The 24,561-nt window shown below is 48.3% G+C and overlaps 1 protein-coding gene across 1 annotated transcript; it reads left to right on the top strand.

The window, feature by feature from the left end:
- Nucleotides 1-20,007: 20,007 nt before the first annotated feature.
- LOC126987453 (uncharacterized) lies at nt 20,008-23,345 on the top strand. Its single transcript, XM_050844419.1, has 2 exons — nt 20,008-21,798; nt 22,382-23,345. Exons 1-2 carry the CDS (start codon nt 20,069-20,071, stop codon nt 23,343-23,345), a joined length of 2,694 nt encoding a protein of 897 aa, XP_050700376.1. The 5' UTR covers nt 20,008-20,068.
- Nucleotides 23,346-24,561: the final 1,216 nt, after the last annotated feature.

Here is a 24,561-nt window from a genome sequence, read left to right as displayed (position 1 = left end):
TCAGTCTAAGATGTGGAAGAGCTCAATACGAGCAGTGAAGCACAACCTGACTCGCTAAGGAGTGGAACTTAAGGATTGGAGGTTACTGTTTGTTCGCGTGATGATAATTCCTCGATCACGGTCAGAAATCAACCTCAATAAGCCATTGGCCAGCACGAGTTTTTCTCCAACCACCGGCGCTCTTTACGGTGACTGGTGACCTACCAAGCACAGAGAAAAGCAAGTTCATGACCATTCCTGAGGAGCTGCCCAGCAAGAACATAACTGGTGACTATGGTGACGTTTATGAGTAAGCAAAGATGGAATGCCAGGAGTAGGTAGGAAGACACCTACCGAACGGGCGCAAGCCACTCTCGGTGAGGTATATATGGGAAGCGAGGAGGGTGCTGAAGCCCTCCAAAGACCCTTCCCATGTCCTCACTAACCGTTTCCCTATTGTCTCATCAACACCAGAGAGTAGTTCAGCATGCTCTGTAAAGACAGATCCTCTCACTATCCACACCACACTACATTCACACAACATACACACCTTTTCCCAAAATTCAAAATTTAAAATGGCAAACCATAGCCATGCCTCGGAGTCCCCGCCTGGGGGGAGGGGGGGGGACCACAAATTCCCCCAGGGAGGACTCCCCTTCTGGCTGTCGACTTGAGAGGTGTCCTGATAACTCCTCGAACTCCACTCACACAGCTCTCTTGGACAGAGTGGAGTCTAAGGCTCTTCGTCTCATCAGCTTTCTTCCTCTTACTGATAGTCTTCTGCCTCTTAATTTCTGCCGCCATGTTGCCTCTCTTTCTATCTCCTATCGTTATTTCCACGCTGACTGCTCTTCTGAACTTGCTAACTGAATGCCTCCACCCCTCCCACGGCCCCGCTGCACGCGACTTTTTACTCATGCTCATCCCTACACTATCCAAATCCCTTACGCACGAGTTAACCAGCATCTTCACTCTTTCATCCCTCACGCTGGTAAACTCTGGAATAATCTTCCTTCATCTGTATTTTCTCCTGCCTACGACTTGAACTCTTTCAAGAGGAGGGTATCAGGACACCTCTCCTCCCGAAATTGACCTCTCTCTCGGCCACCTCTTTTGATTCTTTTAGGAGCAGCGAGTAGCGGGCTTTTTATTTATTATCGTTTCCTTTTTTTGTGCCCTTGAGCTGTCTTCTTTGTTGTAAAAAAATACAGGAAATGGGGAAGAATGTTACCATGTAGTCAATGGGCCGACCACTGCATAACCACAATGGACAGCAAGGCCAGAGATCACAGCAACATCAGTGTTGTATTAGACCGCTTCGATGTCCCATCTTTGCTGAAGGAGGCGACGGGGGAGAGACGCCAGGCTGGCAAACCTGCAACTGCTTTTCATGTCGAAGACCTGTGGGGAAAGTACCAACAAAAGAGTGCCTGTCAAGTTCCAGCACCAGAGATGACTTGACTGTATGCCATGCCAAGAAAGCCCTCCAGCACTATCAAGGAAACCCGAGGTTTTCAGAGTCACTTCAGAGCAAGATCTACATCACCTCCAAAGCTCGCAAGAAGAGGCTGACGGGGATGCTGTGCGAAGAGTGGCAACAAAACTCTCTATTGAGTTACGTGACACTGATGTCTTTTTGTTGCGATCCAACGATGTCATCAGGAATGCAAGAACAACTTTTATCAGTGGTGTGAGAAACTAGAAGTAGGCAATTTTACCAGTAGTAGTGAACCAGTAGTAGTAGCTTTAGTAGGAGTAGGTAGGAAGACACCTACCGAAACGGGCGAAAGCCACTCCCGGTGAGGTATATATGGGAAGCGAGGAAGGTGCTGAAGCCCCCCAAAGACCCTTCCCATGTCCTCACTTTCCGTTTCCCTATTGTCTCATCAACACCAGCATGCTCTCTGAAGACAGATCCTCTCTCTTTCCACACCGCACTACATTCACACAACATACACACCTTTTCCCAAAATTTAAAATTCAAAATGGCGCTTAATTGCAATGCCTCGTCGTCCCCGCCTGGGGGGTGGGGGGTGACCAACAACATCACTTGCTCTCGTGCCCACGACCTTGACCAGAATTTTCCACCATCTGGCTAAGACTTCATTGTCATTCAATTACTAAATATTTATATCTCCCCTAACTCTACTAACTATGTACAATTCTTTGATTACTTGAACTCTGAAGTGGAGCACATCTTGACTCACTCTCCCTTCGCTAAAATCTCCATCCTAGGAGATTTCAATGTTCACCACCATCTTTGGCTTTCATCCTCTTTCACTGACCAGCTTGGTGAACAAGCCTACAACCTTGCTCTCCTCAACGACCTAGAGCAGTTGGTTCAGCACCCTACACGTATTCCCTACCGTCTTGGAGACAGGCCCAACAAACTAGACTTCTTCCTTACCTCTAACCCTTCTGCTTACTATGTCAATCTGTTCTCTCCGTTGGGCTCCTCCGATCACAAACTTATTTATATATCCTGACCTATCGCTCCTGTACACCCTCTGGACCCACCGAAGAGGCGATGTTTCTGGCAGTTTACTTCAGCTCCGTGGGACAACCTGAGGATGTACTTTTCCAGTGAACTCTACACTATGGACCGGAAACTTGCCCCAGCCCTGTCATTAAGCCGCAAATTTTGGAATATCAACCGCTTTGGTGCGAATCGCCATAACTCCCTTATTTCTGGGGTACATAAATGTTTTTGGTATCAATCGACGGCAAAATGAAAGGGCTATATATTTTAATAAGCGACCGGGCTCGAAAGGGTAAAAAATCGAGGAGTAGAGAAAGTCCGTGGAATGTTTGCCTCCATTATATATATTTATATATATATATATATATATATATATATATATATATATATATATATATATATATATATATATATATATATATATATATATATATATATATATATATATATATATATATATATATATATATATATATATATATATATATATATATATATATATATATATATATATATATATATATATATATATATATATATATATATATATATATATATATGAGGATGACAAATATGATTCAAGGGGTGAGAAACTTGCCTACTGAAGACAGGCTGTAGCAGTTAAATCTACACTCCCTAGAAAGGCGAAGGTTGCGAGGAGACTTGATCGAAGTCTATAAATGGATGAAGGGCTTTAATAAAGGGGATGTCAATAAGATTTTGATAGTAAAAGAGCCAGGTAGGATGCGTAGCAATGGCTTAAAGTTAGACAAATTCAGATTCAACAAAGACATAAGTTGCCATCAACGTCCGGCTGTCTCTGATGGCCACGGCTGTCTGGGATAGTCTGGACTCTGGCGGCCGAGGGCGGGGCCCAGTTCGCTGAACTGATGCGCCTCCACCAGGAGGCCCCTGAGAGAAACCACGGATGGTTCCTGCTCTGCGTTTGGACCCTGACCCCGCCCCTTGCTACCGTTAGCCGCTGGTTGTCTCCGTATTGCATATTTAGTAACTGTACCTTTTATACGACCTTGTGAATCACGTATTTGTATTTTGTTTGCACTCTGCACTGTATCACCCTTATGTACTTTTATGTTATGAAGTGTTTTAGTTTGTATTTTCATTGTACGTATATTTGCACCTCTTTTTTTTTTTATCTATGTAGACTTTAAATTGATAATGTGTATGTCCTTTGTATTAGCAGCTGCGTTTGTAGTTTGTATCTGAATATCCGTTAATCACTATGACCTTTTTATATCATGAAGTTGTACATATTTGTCTTATCATGCAAGTGTAATATGTCTGTATTACCTCTGTGTATGTATCTGTCGCTGTACCTGTATCCTCTCGTTTTGTGTATGTTTTTGTATATGCTCCTAATTGCGTATTGTAGATGCATCTTCATTTACTTAAATTTGCGATCCCCTACCCGCCCCTCTACTCCACTTAACCCTATCCCCTCGCCTCGCTATCCAAATTCCCATGTACTATATATCCACCGTCTGTGTGCTATGTATCAATCTACCTGTACTAACCCTTTTCCCGTCCTCTTACCACACCTCAAACCCTCCAACAAAAACAGCAAGCCGTCCGCCCGGCGCCCCTCTTTCTCTTACCTTCGCTCTGTTTGCTTCCCCCCACCTTTTTCTCTGCCTACATTCATGTGATTTATGTAGCGTTAGGTTATATTAAGTCATATGTATGTACCCCTTCCCTCATTTGTAAAAATCCTCCCCACCCCCTTTTCTCAATAAATCTGAAATTTGAATGTGTGTGTGTGTGTGTGTGTGTGTGTGTGTGTGTGTGTGTGTGTGTGTGTGTGTGTGTGTGTGTGTGTGTGTGTGTGTGTAATGAAGTTTCTTATCCAAGTATTTCTGGACATATACTTACTCGCTGCAATCATCCTCTATTGAAGTTCTCCTGTCAACCCTCTGACACCCTCTGTAACACCTTAACCACTTTTACCCAGTCTTTTCTTACCCCTGCCCATTAATTGTACGACTGCTTCAGTTCCTTAATCTTAAATGCTAAAGTCACCCATCGAAATCAAAGAAAATGGATCACAAGAGATGCGTCAACACCTGTGGTCAGGTGAAGACTGGTGGGGTGATTTCAACTGAAGCAAACTGAGGGGCTGCAGGTGACGTCACTGCCCAGAAGATGAGAATTCTGGTACGAGGTTGAGAAGACCTGTTGTATTCCCAGATAGTTCCCCGTCACTGACTCGTCCCTACCTGGGTTGCCAACATATCGCCTACATATCAATATCAACATGACAACAATGTACCAGAACGACTTCACAACTTGTTGCCGACTGTGTTGTATTTTGTGGTGCCAACATGTTTTGTTGCCAGTGTGGACGCTCCGCTCTTGGTCCTAAACTTTAAAGTTACATCGTGAGGTCGGACAGGTTGCCTTGTTTTACGCCGCAACAAGTACTCTGTCTCGTGAGTACGCAGACGCGGCGCCAGGCGGACTCCAACGTCAAGGTTGAAAGCCTCATCACGCTAGTGATGGAGTGGCAAAGGTAGTGGAGAAGACAAACTCTTCTATTCTAAGACCGTTTTTTTAGTCATCAGATACTCGATCAACAGAGTGGTGAACGAGCACTACTCGTTTATCGGTTCGCAAAATCATCGAGCCAGCGAGTGGCACAGCTTCGTGTTAGCGAGGCGGTTAAGAGGAACCACCACGATCATTTACACGTCATAAGGGTTTTGCCGTTGATGAAGACACAGTCCAAGCAGGTGGATTGCCACTCGCTCGTTGATCTCCCGATTCTTCCCGTAGAACTCATCCTAATCAGTCTGTACGATCATGGAGTTCTGCGCCGCTCCCAACTCCAGTTTACCTGGATTTGCTGAGGTTCAAGCATCCGAAGCACCAGCAGAAAGAGCCAACCTCTGCCGAGAGATGCCGCACGTGCTGCGTAAAGGAGAGGTCCATAAATGTATGGCAGTGAAATTAATACTGGTGTCACTTGTTCTGGCTGGAAGATGTATGACGAGCAACATTATTTGACTTTGTTAATACGATAGCGGTGAATTTGTAACAAATCGTTCACATCTACACTCAGCACGATATTACTTCTCGGCGTGTCCGTTGGACGCGGTGGTCTACTGGGTTAAGCCGGCGTTACACTGGACCAAATCTGGCGAACAGGAGCTTTTGCTGGCAGCTTTTGCTCGCGGAATGGCTCGCTCGCTCGCTTTTGCTCCTGCGTGTAGCTCGCCGTTTGGACGAGGAGCAGCTCGGCGAGCCGCGAGCAGGCAGTCAAATGAGCTCTTTGGTGCACCGATATGTGAATAATATATATTGCCTAGTGTATTGGATCCATATACCCATGGTATTACAGCACTTATTGACATACTCGTTTGATGTTTGATGGTGTTTGTAATATTTTATAATACTGTAAAAACTTGTGTTGGTTTTTATTTTTATTTCTGGATCCCTGACCAAGACCAAGACCGCCCAGCTGAAATAAACACTCGCCATGACCACCTTCGCTCCTAGTTCTAGAGTTCACTGGTCCTCCGGTATTGTGCACGCTTTAATATCTAGAGTCAGGGACCATCCCGAGTTGTGGGACACAGCCATCCACATTTCTGTAAGTCTACACTCAAGAAATTAGATGTATTGTTGTACACACCATGGGTCTCCCTTTCCCTCAGCCATGACCGAACCCAGACTCGTGTTTTTTTCTTCTGTGCTCGTTGAATAACGGCAAGTAATGCCGTCACAGCTGCACATTTAGCCGCATAGCGAAGCGTAGATGTAGTAGGCGCCAGGGCTGGGGCTTTGTTTACAATGTTGCTCGTCGCTCGCCACTCATCGCTCGTCAGTGTGAGGACAACAGTTACGTGCTCGCGAGCAAAAGCTGCCAGCAAGAGCTCGTGCCCGCCAGATTTGGGTCCAGTGTGACGCCAGCTTATTAGAGCGGCGAGCCATGGAAGTGATGAGCTTGGGTAAGTCCCTTTGAATCCCTGTTCGATCAACCTCCAGTCACGTGACGTCATGACGGTCATCTGGTCTTAGCCCAAAGCCACAGCCCCAAAACAGCGACCTTTTATGAACACAAAATAAAGCTGTCAAGAGGAAGACACAGGCGCGTCGCCTTTGTAACATGCAAAGACACTCAACCGCTCCTCGCACGCCTACTTAAATCATTTATATTTCCACTTTCTAAATGGTGCTGAGTTGATATTTTACTTCCTTCATTATGACTCCAGGACCAAAGCACGGCCGGGGAGCACATCGCTAACAGGATAAAAAGAAGGATATTTTATCTCTTCCATCATCATGAAAGGAAGTTGCTTGTCCACTGAAGGACAAGACCTTCCCTAAGCTGTCCCTCCATTTCTTTTCCCCATTTGCTATTCGCGTACTCCATCCTGCTCTGGTTGCGGTTAATTTCATCTCGCCGTCTGGTTCTCTGTCGTATTTTTCTTTTACTCACTATTTAAGATTGGGCCTGCTTTCAGACCGTGTAGTTCCTTGACCATTCTTTGTAAGTTTTCTTCAAAATGTACGCCTCCGTGGTCTAGTGATCAGTGTGTCCGCGGGCCAGGGATCGAATCCCGGCCCGGGCAGTCGGCGTGCAGCTCACCCAGCTGTTCATCCTCCCTCTCGGGCTGGTCGATAAATAGGTACCTGGGGAAGGTAAACTGTGGTAACCCGGATGTCACACTGGCAATGGGTAATGAGCTCCCTCCCACCACAGGCTCAAGGGCCAATGTTACAGAGATGAGCACCGAGGCCACGCGCTGCTACAGCGTATGCACCCAACTTTACCTTTTTTTCAAAATGACAGGTGACATTATCTGCGAATTCAAGGTTGTTGAAATACTCAATGTTTATGTTGAATCCTATGTTATCCCTCTGAACTACACCATCGTACAGCCGCTCCCAAAACTGTCCTCGAATTGTGGAGCAAAAGACTCTGTAATTAATGAGCGGCAGGAGACACGCTGCCTCAACATTTCTCGCCTCGGTGAGTTTGGTGAGCTAAGTTACAGCAGCCGTTGTCGGCGACTACCAATTATGAGCAAAACAGGCCCGCCATATGGCTGCAAACACCCACCTGCATACGTATGATAACCGTTCCACAGTATTCGTCCATTGTGTCAGACTGCACTGCACAGTGTGTTCATGATAATGCTGTGAGCTACTGTTCTGCCGTGTCCTAGGATGAACTATGGAACACCCACCTTCATGCCCTTGAACACCGTCATCACGACGGGGTCTCGGTGCTTGTAGAAGTACTCAAAGGGATAACCTTTGAATACAAACTCCTCCGTCCCCCACTCCCAGTTCTTGGCCTTGACCAGCTCACCCAGAGTCTCCGGCGCGATCACTTTGCCCTGGATGCTGAGGTTGGCGATTAGCGATGACTTGTACGCCGACACGACGATCAGGGAGAACGTCAGCCACGCACTCAACAACACCTGGAAGAGATATCTTCACTGTTACGTCAGCCACGCACTCAACAACACCTGGAAGAGATATCTTCACTGTTACGTCAGCCACGCACTCAACAACATCTGGAAGAGATATCTTCACTGTTACGTCAGCCACACACTCAACAACGTCTAAGATATCTTCACTGTTACGTCAGCCACACACTCAACAACGTCTAAGATATCTTCACTGTTACGTCAGCCACACACTCAACAACGTCTAAGATATCTTCACTGTTACGTCAGCCACACACTCAACAACGTCTAAGATATCTTCACTGTTACGTCAGCCACACACTCAACAACGTCTAAGATATCTTCACTGTTAAGACAGCAGCGAGAGAATACCAGCAGCACTCGCCATCACTTCGCCCACCCTGTGAACGCGACATGTTACTACGCTACTCCTACCACGCTCCGGGGTATATGTGAAACGCCAGAATTTACTACACTCCCACACGTCCACTGCGTGTAACGAAACACACGAGAAATTAATCCAGACAAGGAAAGGTTTGCCGGTGACAGGGATCGAACCCGCGACCAGCGAGACGGGAGAGCCGTTCCTTAACCAGTCGGCCATTCGCAGTGAGTTATGGGAGGCTCGCCCATCAGGCAAGACGCTGCACTACATATGTGACACTTTCCAAGATCACAAAGTCTTCGCCACGCATGGAGAGTTGTACAGTTTCATCCTGCCACAACTGGCACAAGCCAGTCCCAGTAATGTTTATAATGGACAGTGAAGGGGCACTGCAAGCCCATCAAAACCTCCTTGTATTCACCTTTCGTCCCTCCTTGTCTCAATACTAATGAGAATTTATCATGTTCTCTCTCTAAAAAAAAATCTACATTCCATACTAAACACACACACACACACACACACACACACACACAGGCCTCTTCGTGGTGCAATTGGTAGAGCGCTGCGCTGCCAGGCTTTACGGTCTGACAGGGCGGCGGTTCAAGCCCGCTCAGGCCGGATTCTTTCAGTTGACTAGGAATGGTTACTGTCCCCCCTTTAGCAAGGGGGATGGGGTGTGTGGTGTGTGAGGTCCTGGCAGTACCCAGAGATCGACTAAAAGAGCACTTGCTCTGTCGGGAGGGTAACTACTGGCGATTACGAGTCCAACTCGCGATCAGGCCGTGGTGAATTACACACACACACACACACACGTACACACACACCATTCCCTCAAAAATATTCCTGAACTGTGGTACAGATAATCTACCCCCTCAGGTTCTCCACTTGAGGAAGGAACCATAAATGTTTCCAGCTCGAACACAACTTCTGATAACGCTCCGATGAGGTGTCTTGGCAGTTTCCCCAACTTTATCATCACTAACTTCTGATACATTCACGGTCTCCTCTCTTATTTCCATTCCATGGAGCACCATTCTTCCCCGCTAAACTTCAGTTTATTTTCCTAATCAAGATTGATGCAGGTTTCTGATGCTATTGGCAGTAATATTGTTTCTGCTCCCTCCGTCAATTCCTATCCATTATTTTAGTTCAAAGATGGAGGCTGCGTCCGTGTACGCAACGATGTCACTTGCATTCGCTCCCACAACCTTGATTCTTCGGAATGCTTCACAATCTGGTTACGACTTCACCGTGAGGCAGACGGGACGGCCATCGCGTCATGTCCTCCCCTCCTTCACAAGCCTGCTGCCCATTCATCAGCACGTGGTCTCAGTGCAAAGGCAGAGGAAGAACTGTTGGAGCTGTCATGCGATGGGACCCAAGGGATCCGATTCCGTCAAAGTGCATATGTAGACTTTTGGCCTTCTGTTAAAGAGGAGTATCCTGAACTCTTTGCTGCAGCTTCGAAGGTTTGTGTGTGTGTGTGTGTGTGTGTGTGTGTGTGTGTGTGTGTGTGTGTTTCATTTCTTGATTTTGATCGCTACGTGTGTTCACATGCAGAGAGATGTGCTAAGCTTCAACAACCAACACAAGTGTCGTCAGTGTGGTAGAGAGGGCCTACTCAGTACATGTGAAGGATGTTTCTTTGTACATTCTTATTTGAATTGTTGTCTTGTGTTTCATTATTATCAGCGTTGCTACTCGGAGATGGAAGTAAACTTACTTTTCAGTCTATGTATTTATGATTTACAGCTTTCCATTAGTGTTGATATTGTGAAATGGTCCATAGGCATACATTGTATCTAATACATTTCTTTTGATTTGCATTTGTTTGACCACATAACCTACATGGATATCGAATTGTAAAAATAGGCATAACATTAAAAAAAAATTGGAAACGTATGTGTGTGTGTGTGTGTGTGTGTGTGTATGGGTGGGGGGGGGGGGTCCGTGGCTTATTATCTGTCATAAAAGGGATCCTTGCTTGAAAAAAGTTGACCTAGAGGATCAATGTTACTGGTGTTAATACCCTAAGTCTCGCTGGTGACCGGGGCAGATTTTGGCTAATCATGACGACCTTATTTGTGCAAGCGATCAAAGATTCGAGTCCTGAAGTCGCTTGTGCTCCCTGTCTTACTGTGTGGCTGTGGGACGTGGCCCTAAATCGTGACTTGCAGAGGCGTGCCGATGCCTTTGGTATCAATTGCCTTCCCAGGATGATGGGAAATCGCTGGAATAACTTCTTGGCGATCCAGTGATGAAGGGGAATCAAGGCCTTTCACCAGCTGAGTACGTGAACGCCAACTCCGGCTGTATGTAGGAGTAGGTAAGAAGACACCTACCGAACGGGCGTGAGCTACTCCCGGTGAGGATATATTATGGGACGCGAGGAGGGTGCTGAAGCCCTTCAAAGACCCTTCCCATGTCCTCACTAACCGTTTCCCTTTTGTCTCATCAACACCAGAGAGCAGTTCAGCATGCTCTCGAAAGACAGTTCCTCTCTCTTTCCTCACCACACTACATTCACACAACACACACACCTTTTCCCAAAATTCAAAATTCAAAATGGCGAAAAATAACAGCCACGGAGTCCCCGCCTGGGGGGGGGGGGAACATAAATTCCCCCAGGGAGGACTCCCCTTCTGGCTGCCGACTTGAGAGGTGTCTTGATAACTCCTCGAACCTCCTCCTTATCAATTGCTACAACATTCGCGGTCTTCGTTCTAATTGTCATTCTGTGGAACACCATCTCTCCTCCTCTAAACCTCACCTTCTCTTCCTCACCGAAACACAGGTTTCTGAGGCTACTGACAGCAATCTCTACTCTGTTCCCTCCTACTATCGCTATCCTAAATTTCAATCCAAAGCTGGATGTTGCGTCTACGTGCGCAACGACATCACTTGCTCTCGTGCCCACGACCGTGACTTCTGAATTTTCTACCATCTGGCTAAGACTTCATTGTCATTCTATTACTAAATACATCTGTGCTGTTTATCTCTCACCTAACTCTACTAACTATGTAAAATTCTTTGACTATTTGAACTCTAAAGTGGAGTACATCTTGACTCACTCTCCCTTCGCTGAAATCTCCATCTTGGGAGATTTCAATGTTCACCACCAGCTTTGGCTTTCATTCTCTTTCACTGACCAGCCTGGTGAACAAGCCTACAACTTTGCTCTCCTCAACGACCTAGAGCAGTTGGTTCAGCACCCTACTCGTATTCCCGACCGTCTTGGAGACAGGCCCAACATTCTAGATCTCTTCCTTACCTCTAATCCTTCTGCTTACTCTGTCAAACTGTTCTCTCCGTTGGGCTCCTCCGATCATAACTTTATTTCTGTATCCTGTCCTATCGCTCCTGTACATCCTCTGGACCCACCGAAGAGGCGGTGCTTCTGGCATTTTGCTTCAGCTCGATGGGACGACCTGAGGATGTACTTTTCCGATTTCCCGTGGAATGATTACTGCTTCCAGGAGCGAGACCCCTCTGTGTGTACCCAGCGCATCACAGAGGTGATTGTCTCTGGAATGGAGGCATACATTCCACGTTCTTTCTCTACTCCTCATGCTAAAAAGCCTTGGTTTAATCATGCTTGTTCTCGTGCTATTAAAGATAGAGAGGCAGCTCACAAAAGGTTCCAGAGTCTTCGAACACTCGCTAACTTTGACCTTTACATTTCAGTCCGGAATCGTGCCAAATCTATTCTCCGACTTACCAAAACTTCTTTCATTAATAGTAAATGTCAACACCTTGCTTCTTCTAATTCTTCCCGTGACTTCTGGCATCTAGCCAAAAATATCTCCTCCAATTTCACTTCTTCCTCTTTCCCTCCTCTCCTTAACCCTGACGGCAGCACTGCCGTCTCATCTGTCTCTAAGGCTGAACTCTTCGCTCAAACTTTCTGTAAGAAATCCACCCTGGACGATTCTGGGCATATTCCTCTTGCTTATCCCCCCTCTGACTCCTTTATGCCTGTTATTAAGATTCTTCCAAATGATGTTTTCTATGCCCTCTCTGGCCTAAACTCTCAGAAGGCTTATGGACCTGATGGAGTGCCTCCTATTGTCCTTAAAAACTGTGCTTCCGTGCTGACACCCTGCCTGGTCAAACTCTTTCGTCTCTGCCTATCAACATCTACCTTTCCTTCCTGCTGGAAGTATGCCTTTGTATAGCCTGTGCCTAAGAAGGGTGACCGTTCCAATCCCTCAAACTACCGCCCTATAGCTTTACTTTCCTGTCTATCTAAAGCTTTTGAATCAATCCTTAACTGGAAGATTCAAAAGCACCTTTCCACTTCTAACCTTCTATCTGATCGTCAGTATGGGTTCCGCAAGGGGCGTTCTACTGGTGATCTCCTTGCCTTCCTAACTGACTCTTGGTCATCCTCTCTCAGCCGTTTCGGTGAAACCTTTGCTATTGCGCTGGACATGTCAAAAGCTTTTGATAGGGTCTGGCACAAATCTTTGCTTTCCAAACTACCCTCCTACGGTTTCTCTCCTTCTCTCTGTACCTTTATCTCCAGTTTCCTTTCTGACCGTTCTATTTCTGTTGTGGTGGACGGTCACTGTTCTTCCTTTAAATCTATTAACAGTGGTGTCCCACAGGGTTCTGTCCTATCTCCCACTCTCTTTCTGTTGTTCATTGATGATCTTCTTTCCAAAACGAACTGTCCTATTTATTCTTACGCCGATGACTCCACTCTGTGTTACTCAACTTCTTTTAATAGAAGACCCACTCTACAGGAACTTAACGATTCAAGGCTGGAGGCAACAGAACGCATAGCCTCAGACCTTACTATTATTTCCGATCGGGGCAAGAGTAACCTGGTGTCCTTCAACGCCTCAAAAACACAGTTTCTCCACCTATCCACTCGACACAATCTTCCAAACAACTATCATCTATTCTTTGACAACACTCAGCTATCCCCTTCTTCATCACTAAACATCCTCGGTCTATTCTTAACTCAAAATCTCAACTGGAAACTTCATATCTCATCTCTTACTAAATCAGCTTCCTCTAGACTGGGCGTTCTGTACCGTCTCCGCCAGTTCTTCTCCCCCGCACAGTTGCTATCCATTTACAGGGGCTTTGTCCGCCCTCGTATGGAGTATGCATCTCATTGTTTGGGGGGGAGGGGGTCCACTCACACAGCTCTCCTTGACAGAGTGGAGTCAAAGGCTCTTCGTCTCATCAGCTCTCCTCCTCATACTGATAGTCTTCTACCTCTCAAATTCCGCCGCCATGTTGCCTCTTTTTCTATCTTCTATCGATATTTTCATGCTGACTGCTCTTCTGAACAGGAAAGTCGATCGATCCTGCCGGGAAGAACTTGAGATGGACAGGGCGGCTGCGTGGTAGCTTGCTTGGTGGACCGTCGGGACTCGGGCGTGGAGGCGGCGAGTGAGTGAAGCCACGCTTCCCCGGGGCGTGTGCTTCCCGTCAGGTGGTTTTTGTGCAGCTGAGACAATTTTAGGACGATTTTCTTTTACGTCATTTCTTGGGCAAACGTTGCGTTGTCATGGGAAAAGAAAAAAAAGAATTATTATTAGTTATTTTGAACGAGAGAGAGAGAGAGAGAGAGAGAGAGAGAGAGAGAGAGAGAGAGAGAGAGAGAGAGAGAGAGAGAGAGAGAGAGAGAGAGAGAGAGAGAGAGAGAGAGAGAGAGAGAGAGAGAGAGAGAGAGAGAATAACTTGAAGTGGAGTGTAGGACCCTGAATGGTGTGATGGTCGTGTTGGTGGCTGGGAGCTTGTCGAGGTGGTGGAGGGGCATCGTGGTTAGTGATGCGGAAACATGACAAACATCCATTGCCTAATAAACATTTCCGAAGCATGTCTTTGAGTCATTGGGTGGGGAAGGGATGGTAATATTTCCTTCCCTCGCTAAACGGAAACTGAAAAACCTTCGCGAAACTAACCTAAGCCCAAGCTAACCTAATCTAATTAAAACTTGCATTTGTCAAAGCAATCCCATAAAAGAAAAGTGGCATAAGATGGTCTAAGCTAAAGGTAAAGAGTAATCGTTTCAGTCGGACTCCGCGGCCAGTTAGACAGTATACTATACTGTGAATGTCGCGGCAGAGCCTAGTAACATATTAGACATTCGTTGTTTCATGTTATGTACAAATTTAACCTCGTCACTTTATTGTGGAGTCTTTGCCACTTGATTTTATTGGTCGCAACTTCTGTTCAGTCTTGTGTGTACATTTTGAACTCACTAATATGTCAAGCAGTTGTCACATACTTGTAGAGAGGCAATACCAGGAAACCAACCTTTACTTCCTCCAGGACAAATGAACCTGGACCCTCCGCTGTGGAATCTTCTTCCAACCCTTCACCTGATGCTGCTACCAGTGCCTGTGGGGAGTCTGGATCTCCTGCCGCCACAATTGCTACAAGTTCTTCATCCAGTGATGCCACGTCATGTACTGCAGGTAGTGGGGACGCTGCTTTAAAAGACAGGGATACGCTGAACGATCAAAACAGGTGCAGGGTTCTGAGGAATACACAGAAGACCCCAACAGGATTTGTTTTCCTTAAGAGCTCTCAGAACCGATGATATTCTGTGGGATGTGAAGAAAAGTTTCCATGGCTGCGGTATTTCCTTCAACTGATGGTGATTTTTGTGTTCCTTGCATGTGTTTTGCAACGCTACAATTACTTACCAATTCAGAGTTTGCGGCAAAGCCACTCAAGGACCACAGAAATGCAAGTTGTACAAAGAAGGGTTCATTGCTTACACACCATGCATCAAATGTCCACCGAGCAGCCCGGGAGACTGCAAAGGACTTTCTTATTATATGCAAGGCTAAGGAGGAGTCATTAGCTGAATATCTTTCTGTCCTGCCTCGGAAGAGTGGAGAACAGAAAAGTGGGGCACATCTTGACTCACTCCCCCTTCACTGGTCTCCATTTTATGAGATTTCAATGATCACCACCAGCTTTGGCTTTCATCCTCTGTTACTGACCAACCTGGTGAACAAGCCTACAACTTTGCTCTCCTCAATGATCTAGAGCAGTTGGTTCAGCACCCTACTCGTATCCCCGACCACTTTGGAGACACGCCGAACATTCTAGACCTTTTCCTAACCTCTAATCCTTCAGCTTTTTCTATCAAACTGTTCCCTCCGTTGGTCTCCTTCGATCACAAAGTCATTTCCGCATTCTGTTCTATCGCTCCTGTACAGCCTCTGGATCCACCGAAGAGGCGATGCTTCTGGCTTTATACTTCAGCCTCAGCTTTCCATTAAAAAAGGTGGCAAAAAAAGTACACTAAGATAGCTACCCAAGGGCACGGCATCCACCTAGCAATACAACTCTCCTTGGGATGGGTGAGGGCGCTTCTTTGGTGCAAATTCCATGTAATGTATGTAAGTGTTCTTCTGGTATGCCTCCGCACACTTGATGCAGTCCATCACGCGGCAATCTGGCTGTCAACTGGTGCCTTTAGATTATCCCCCATATCAAGCCTTAGTTGACGCAGGAGTCCCACCCTTAGACTTGCATACAGAAGGCATCCTAATTAAGTACTGGTACAGACTACAACGCTAACCTAACAACCCTGCATACACCATTGCTTTAGACACCAATCCAGATACAATATATGGAAACAAACCTCACATACCTCGCCCCATTGGTTTCCGTGTCCAGAATGTCATTGGGGACATGTCACTACCATAACTCCCAGTAGCCATATACCAGTTACCTCCCATTGCACCGTGGGAATTTCCAGACGTACAGTTCTGCCGGTACTTTGGTTTCAGTAAGGCGGATGTATCAGAGAGGATTGCCCGACAGTTGTTCCTCTCGCACGCTGCTTGTCATGACAACATCTACACCTGTATTCACAGACGGCTGGCATTGGATTTGGAGCCGTCTTTCTAAAGTTTTCCCGTTCTAGGAACCTTCCTGCCTTTGCATCTATTTTTATTGCGGAACTTTCCGCAATTGTTTTATCATTACGCGTAATTTTTAGCATGCGGGTGGGACGTTTTACTATCTTAACTGACTCGCTCGCAGCACTATCGGCCCTAGAAAATGTTATGAGCACCCACCCTATTGTTTTGAGACATTTTTAGCTGGCTAGTCCTAGCCAAAATACGTGGGCACGAGGTGACCCTTCGTTGGGTACCTGCCCACGTCTCAGTGCGTGGTAATGAGGAGGCCGATGAGGTGGCGCGGGCCGCTGCTTCTGGTCCACCTTACGGTGCGCTCTTCCATTTAGGAATTTGTATCTCACCGTGCGGTCTGCGCTGCAGAGAGTGTGGCAGCGCAGGTGGGCGGCTGTGATTGCCACGACAAAGGTGGGGGAAGCCACAACCAGGGCTGTGCGTCCCTGGTCGTATTGCCATATAAGAAGTCGTAAGAGGGAGACTCCTGGCCCGCCTTAAGGTGGGTTACACTCGATACACACATGGCTTCCTCATGTCCCGGGGAGTTCAGCCGTACTGTGATGACCGTTTGCTTCCCCTGACTGTTCGGCACTTGCTGGTCGCGTGCCCCAGTCTCGGGTTCCTGCGAGAGCGGTACCTTTCCCGGTGTCGGGGCGGAGATGGCAGTTTCTCTCTCTGGTGCTGGGGGAGAAAGCACTCTCCCCGGGACATGAGGTCATCGACTACCTCCAGGTGGCTGGTATCCTCCATATGCTGGAGGTTTACAGCCAGTGGCGGTTGCTTTTGTATCGTCTTTTAGAATTTTATCATGCACAATCTTTTCATAATTTTATGATTTTTAAGTTTTTATAAGTTTACGATTTTATACGAGGTTATTTTATCCGGCGCCATATGACCACTGCAATTGCGGCTCCACGATTTCAGTCCAATCAATCAATCAACCCGGTATGCCGAGTGGCTGAATTTCTTCATATCTGTAAATGTGGTCATTTTTTTTACAGCAAAAGAGACAAATTAAGTAAGGGCTTAAAAAATAATAATGAAAAAAAAAGTCCGCTACTTACTGCCCCTAAAACGATTGGAGAGGAGTGGCCGAAAGGGAATTCAATTTCGGGAGGAGAGGTGTCCTGATACCCTCCTCTTGAAAGAGTTCAAGTCGTAGGCAGGAGGAAATACAGATGAAGGAAGATTGCTCCAGAGTTTACCAGCGTAAGGGATGAAAGAGTGAAGATGCTGGTTAACTCTTGCATAAGGGGTTTGGACAGTATAGGGATGAGCTTGAGTAGAAAGTCGTGTGTGGCGAGGCCGCGGGAGGGGGGAGGCATGCAGTTGGCAAGTTCAGAAGAGCAGTCAGCGTGAAAATATCGATAGAAGATAGAAAGAGAGGAAACATGGCGGCGGAATTTAAGAGGTAGAAAACTATCACTAAGAGGAGGAGAGCCGATGAGACGAAGAGCCTTAAAAGACTCCACTCTGTCCAGAAGAGCCAAAACGGCCGGTTGAGCAAAGAATAATTAATAAATGCACGAACCACATGTCCCCGAGTGTAAATACCTGTGTGTGTGTGTGTGTGTAATTCACCTCTTGGTCTGCGGCAGGTCTCTCGAGACAGCCAGCCGTTCCCCTACTTAAGGAGCTCAGAGTTCGGTGACTGATCTTTGGGGAGGACTGAGACCACTCACACACAACACACCGCGACAACGAGGACACAACTCCTCGCCTTACGTCGCCTTACGCTAGGTGAACAGGGGCTACACGTGAAAGAAGATAAACCCAACTTATCTTCACCCGGCTTGGGAATCGAACCCCGGTCCTTCTGGTTGTAAGGCAGACGCTCTACCCACTGAGCTACCGGGCCGTGTGTGTGTGTGTGTGTGTGTGTGTGTGTGTGTGTGTGTGTGTGTGTGTGTGTGTGTTGTGGAAAGCAGAGGAGTTTGTCCCTAGAGAGCATGCTGGACTACTGTAGTGCTACATAAAATGAGAGAATAGGAAAACGGAGGGTGAGGACACGCGAGGTCCCTCGATCAGCTTGCAGCCCTTTCTCGCCTTCTGTACATACCTCACCGGGAGTGAGTTACACCCGTTTCGACAGGTGTTTACCATCCTACTTCCTGCAAAATGCAAATACTGCAAAGAAATGCTTATAAAATTACTATAAAAAAGCATGGCGCACCTTGTGTTCCTTGTACAATTAATCTATTGAAGGGTAACCCTGGCAACTGCAGTTTATGTCGACCTTGTATCAAAGTGATGCGCAGGAGAGTAAAGCCAGGCCTTCAGGGCTCTATGATTTACTCCGTGCCAAGGTATTATCCGAGCATTTGTTTCGATTGCGTCAGCCTCGTTTGGGGGGAACATGCATTTACAATTATTAATGTTGCCACTCTTTATTTCAGACGCCGTGCGTCAGGACCGAGCAGCTAATGCTGCTTTAGTCGGAATAGCGGCAGAAATAAGGCTTTTTATTACCTTGGGCTGACAGCGATGGTGGGCTTTTCATGATGTGTCCTGTTGGTGGGCTCATTAATGGCGCAGTATTTTATCTTAATCTATATTGGCGCTCTTCTTACTTGGCTCATGCTGCCCCCAGAACTACACTTGATCCTCTGGAGTTTCGCTAAAGTCGGGGTTCATAGTTGCCCATCAGAATAGCACGTCTGTTGTTTTAAAGCACTCCGTCAGCCTGTCGTGGCGTGAGGGACTTCAACCCGCGTCACCAGGACACTGCGCCAGTGTTCCCAGTGGAAAAAACTAAAACGTACCATAAAAAATGATCAAAATGTAAAAATGTACCAAATGGCTGAAAAAAAGTATCAAAAAAAGTATCAACCGGTAATTTTAGGTAATTTATATTTTACAGTGAGGAAATTACTTAAATATTATTTTTTTAACTCTTACTCTTACGTCTGGCAGTGATGTAGGGTGTACACAGTCTGCAGTGTCTATTGCAGCATGATGACTTGTATGGTAACAGATTGATTGATTGATTGATAGTTTATTGTTGCAGGTAAACAACAAGGGAGAAGGGAGGAACATGCCATCCCGACCCCCAGGCAGGACAGAGTGAGAGAGAGAGAGAGAGAGAGAGAGAGAGAGAGAGAGAGAGAGAGAGAGAGAGAGAGATTAAAACTTATAATTAAGATAACACAGACAATGTAGAATTCTAATCTATATGTGGAAAACAATACATTTGGTATAGATATACAATTTATTACATATCTTACAAAATAATATCTATGCTTTTGATAAATTAACGATCTTATGGCATTCTATGTATAATTCAATGTATAGTGAATGTTGTCCATCATGATGACAATGATATATGAAAGTGCCCCAATATTATCTTCCATTTCACAATGCTATCCAGCTCCTTCCTAAATAAAACTTTTATTTTTTTTAATAAACCGAGAGCAGCTCAAAAATAACAAAAAAAAAAAAAAAAACGCTAATCACTGCTCCTTAACAAGAAAAAAAAGAGTAGTCAGTTACTTGAGCTTAAAATACCGTAACTCCTCTTTAAGCAATTAAAACAATAAGTAAAATATTATTGATTTCCTACTTTTGGTCATTATCACATTTCATTCTCCCTTGAATGCTGCTTGAGCCGAGCGTATCATTGCATTGTTTGGCTCTCACTCAAAGCAATTCACAGCATCACCATTGCCCTTGGTTATTAAGAGGCCATTGACTGTTTCTGTATTAAGTCTATTTCTGGTGTCAGTTTTGATCAGTTTTACCTGAGAAAATATTATCTCCATTGTAGCTGACACTGATCTGCGGTAGAATATATACGTCAATAAAAATTTATACCGGGACTTTTACTTTTTTTTCACATTTCCCTGGAGTCTCGTCTACACGGCCGTGCTGTGTAGACGTGCGTTGTCCTGTGCTCCGTCCGTGGATGCCCTGCCTTCCACGGAATAAACGGTGTCTAGAGGACATGGCTAACGAACATTCCTACTCGGCGGCTTCCGGGCAGTGTCCTGCCCCTGAGGAACGGCGCCTGTGGTCTGAGGAGACTGAAGAGATGGCCGACTCTGCCGAACTTGACCCTCGCCTTTGTTCGGAGGACCACGTGGCCAGCGCTAGCAAGCGGCTCAAGCCGGATAATCCTGGCTGCCTCTCCCCCACTGCCTCTCCTGTTAAAGCTGCCGCCGCATCCATGGAGGGTGTGCAGTCTGGTAGCCCTGAAACTGTCCTGGTCGACGGTGAGGTGCCCCTGGAGGACACGCACCCAGCCGCGGCCCCGCGCCAACCCACCCGCCGCCGCCTAGACTTCCCCGCCGAGGCCGGGCTGACACCAGCCCAGCAATACACGTGGTTTGCATCTCTACTGAAGCAGCACGGTGAGTTGGAGCCGCTCTTCAAGGAGGGTAGGCTCCGACCTTATCTCACGGTCAGGGACGACGTCGCCTTCTACAAGCGGCTCCTCACTGAGGGGTTCCTCGACGTAGTTTTGGTCGAAAATGCAGCGGAGCGGCAGCACACTGTCATCATCCACAATGTGCCGCTCTACATGAATGCCAACCTCATTGAGACCCCGGACAACTTTCTGTGGATAAAGCGCAGGTATGCGGGCACGGCCCCTCGCCCGCAGCTTCTTGGAGCGGTGGTTGGCCACGTCCCGACAGAGGTGCACCTCCTCGGGGTGGGTCGTAAGGCTGTGGAGCCCTACACGGCGGAGCCCGACATCTGTCGCCACTGTTGCCGGTGGGGCCATCAGGAGTGGCGCTGCAGATCGGCCCCTCGGTGCCGGTATTGTGCGGGCACGCACAAATCAGCTCTGTGCCTCCAGAAGATCCAGGCGGGCACACCCGTCCCCCGTAAGTGCTGCAACTGTGGTGGTGAGCATAACGCCCACTACCACTCCTGCCCGATGAAGCCTAAACCATCTCGGGTCGCGGCGCCTGACCACCACCCTCAGCAAGGCCGCCCTAGGGTTGTGTTCCGCCCTGCTCCTCTCCCTCAGTCCTCGGCCTGGGCCCGGGGGGCTCCCTCAACGTCCGAGTTTCCGCCCCTGCCGGGCTCGTCCGCCCCTGCTGCCCCAGCCTCACCCACTGCCACCCCTGTGCCTCGCAAGGCTCCTGCTCCGGCACCCCAGCCACAGCCTACCGTCCCCCCTGTGCCGGCTGCCAGTCCCCCCGCTGTCGATGGGTCGACCCCTGTCCTCCATCAAATCCTCGCTGCAGTCACCCAGCTGCAGGAGACGCTGGCTGCAACGATCTCCAGGGTGGCGGCCTTGGAGCAGCGAGTCTCCACGCCCCCGCCTGTGCGTGAGCTCTCCTCCATCCCGGCCCCTGCTCCAGCTTCAGCCCCGGCCCCGTGCCCTGCCCTGCCGTCTGCTGGTGAGGCCATGGACGCCGATAGTGGGGCCAGTGTGGTTCCCCCTGCGGGCCAGATGCAGAACACCCCTGCAACCCCACCGGCTGTGGTGACTGCAGCTGCCGAGGGAACGGCCGAACCTCGCCATGGCCAGACGGGTCCTTCACCTTCACCTGCTGATCCTCCACTGCAGTGGGAGGCCACACTCCAGGTGCTGCTGGCGCAGTTTGCTTCCCTGACTCAGCAGGTGGCTGAGCTCCATCATCGGATCACCCCACTCCTTGACCGGCAACCACCCCCTCCTGACCAGTGAGTGTGTCCGCCTCTTAACTTGGAATGTCAACGGGCTACATGCCCGCTTCACTGACCTTCACTCCTATGTCATCACTCATAGGCCAGATATCGTTGCTCTTCAGGAGGTTGGGCCACGGGTGTCGGACCTGAGGGGGTATGATTTATATGTCTTAGATGGCGCAGCAGGCAGTACCCGGGGGATGGCTACGTATGTCAGACAGGGGACGGCGATAGTTTTTGAGGACATGGGTATTAATGAGGGCATTGAATATATCACTGTTTCTTTACTCCATATGGGTGAAACCCTATTTTTTGTTAACACGTATGTTCATGCGGGGGCTTTAAATCTTGCTAACTTTCCTGATTATGTTCATGAGGAGCCGACTGTTCTTGTGGGGGATCTTAACTCACGCCACCGAGATCTTGGTAGTCACCGCACCAATAATGTCAATGGTGTCCGCTGGAAGGCCTTCCTTGATGCCTCCGAGACGGCTGTCCTCACGGGGGATAATGTGCCCACACATGTTCAGGGGGGCAGGTTAGACTATGTCACTCTTTTTAACATGCCAGCTTTTACTGCCCAGACCCTTATTTCCAGGTGTTTGCTGAGTGACCACTTTGCCCTGGAGACGACCATCCCGATCCAGCCTGCCCCTGCTGTGTCCCGGAAGCGGTTGGCTGTCTCTGCTGCCCGGATGCCGCACCTCGTTGCCGAAGTCGGGGCGTGGTACCATACTGTGAAGGGATCCTTTACCGACGCCGCCTCGCTGTACCACGGCCTGCTGGACACCGTCGAGAGTTTTGTTGCAGCTGGCAGGGCCCCTCCAAGGCCCGCCAAGCGCCGCCTGCAGACCTACGCCTCGGACCCGGCTGTCTCCAACTGTCAGCGGACCCTTGCCTCGTACCAGCGGCGCTGGCAGCAGGACCCCGCCGATCGGGCTGCCCGCGATGCCATGGTCGCTGTGGCGCGCCACCTCACTGAACTCAGACAAGAGGCCCGGTCACGACACTGGGTCGCCTTCCTTGCCAGCGTGCGCAAGACCCGCTCCCTGCGGGAGGTTTGGCACCATGTCAACAGGGTGAGAGGGAGGACCAAACGGCTGGTGAGTGACCCTGCCCCTGCGGGCCGGGCCCAGGACCTGATGCGCCAGTGGCAGAGGGCCTCCTCCCTTGTTGGTCTCCCTGCACAACACCAGGCCGAACTTGCCCGCCACAGGGAGCGGCGGATGGCCCTCGTTCAGCACCACGTCACACTTCTGGATGACACATGTGTCCCCATTACCCACGATGAACTCCTTCTTGCCGTCAAACATGGCAAGTCAACAGCCCCGGGCCACGACGGGTTGACTTACGACATTCTTAATGCCTTACTCGTTGTGCAAGGCGACAACCCCCTGCTTGACCTGTTCAACATGTCGTTTGCCGCAGGTTGCCTCCCCCCTCCGTGGAAAGCTGCATTGATCGTTCCCATCCCCAAGGGTGATGGCACCTTTCGCCCTATCTCCCTGACGAGCTGTGTGTGTAAACTGTTAGAGCGGGTGATCTTGAACAGACTTCTATAAGCTGGGGACCGGCTCCCCAAACTTACATGGGTTTATGAATGGCCTTTCCACAAGTTAATGTTTTATTAAGTGCCTTAGTAATCCAGACGTGAATTGTCGCGCTTTTGTGGACTTAAAAGGGGCCTTTGATAGGGCCAACAAGGATGTCATAATGGAGGAACTCACTCTGCAGGGTGTCCGTGGAAGACTCTTAAGCTGGATCAGGGACTATTTGTATGGTAGGAGGGCGCAAGTGGTCTTCCAGGGTGCTACCTCCACGGAGGAAGTGTTTGAGCTGGGCACACCGCAAGGGGGTGTCCTCAGCCCCATGCTTTTCAACATTTTAATGGACAAAATTGCTCGGTGGCCCTTTCCGGGCAATACTCAGGTCATTATCTATGCAGATGACATCCTTGTGCAATGCAGCAGTCCTGCTCTTCTCAGTTTAGCTTTGGAGCAGCTGTCAGCGCTGTGTGAACAAATGGGCCTTGTCATCAATGAAACTAAGACGAAATTTCAAGCCAGTGGGAGGAGAGTTTCTCATCTGCCCAGCATTAATGGCACTCCTTTAGCTAGAGTTCCTACATACAAGTACTTAGGCGCCCCTGTCAGCTTCCAGAAATCTGTGCAGAGCGTCACTCATGTTCAGAACATCTGCCTTCCTAGGTTAGCTCCTCTAAGGTTTTGGCTAACAGGGGCCTTGGAGTCGGCATCCCTGTCCTCAGGATGTTTTACCTTTCTGTTGTCAGGTCCCTCATTGATTATGCTGCCCCTGTTTTGGTACAGTTTAGTGCGGCACAACTTCACCCCTTGGAACTTATTCACAATGAGGCCATGCGCCTCATTCTGGGGTGCCCCAGAACTGCAAAACTTGAGGTCATGTGGGCAGAACTGAATCTGCCTCGTGTTGTGGACAGAATCTGGGAAATTACTTGTCGCACCGTCAGCCGCCTGCTTCGAGCTGGTGCAGTGCCCCTTCACCAGGCACTGGTAACTCTGCACCGTGACTCCAGGGCTCGTGTTACCTCCTACCTTAGGAAAATTTATCTCATGTTAGCAGAGACGGGTGTGTTAGAAGCATGCTTAGGCCTAGTTTACTCCCCGGCCCAACCTGCTTGGCCTCCCTATCGTGTCAGTGTAGACGTTGAACAACTCCCTTTCCCTAAACGTGATTGGCTTCTCCATGTCCTCCAGGATCACTTCATGGTCAAACTGTCCAAGGACCCCCGTGGTCGGG

This window comes from Eriocheir sinensis, chromosome 64, assembly GCF_024679095.1.
Source record: "Eriocheir sinensis breed Jianghai 21 chromosome 64, ASM2467909v1, whole genome shotgun sequence".
Taxonomy (NCBI): domain Eukaryota; kingdom Metazoa; phylum Arthropoda; class Malacostraca; order Decapoda; family Varunidae; genus Eriocheir; species Eriocheir sinensis.
This window is presented reverse-complemented; position numbering and strand designations above follow the sequence as displayed.

Coding starts and splice junctions, on each gene's coding strand:
- LOC126987453 (XM_050844419.1), top strand. CDS start 20,069: ATGCCCTGCCTTCCACGGAATAAACGGTGTCTAGAGGACATGGCTAAC. Junction 21,799..22,381: donor CAACCACCCCCTCCTGACCA/GTGAGTGTGTCC, acceptor CCTTATTTCCAG/GTGTTTGCTGAGTGACCACT.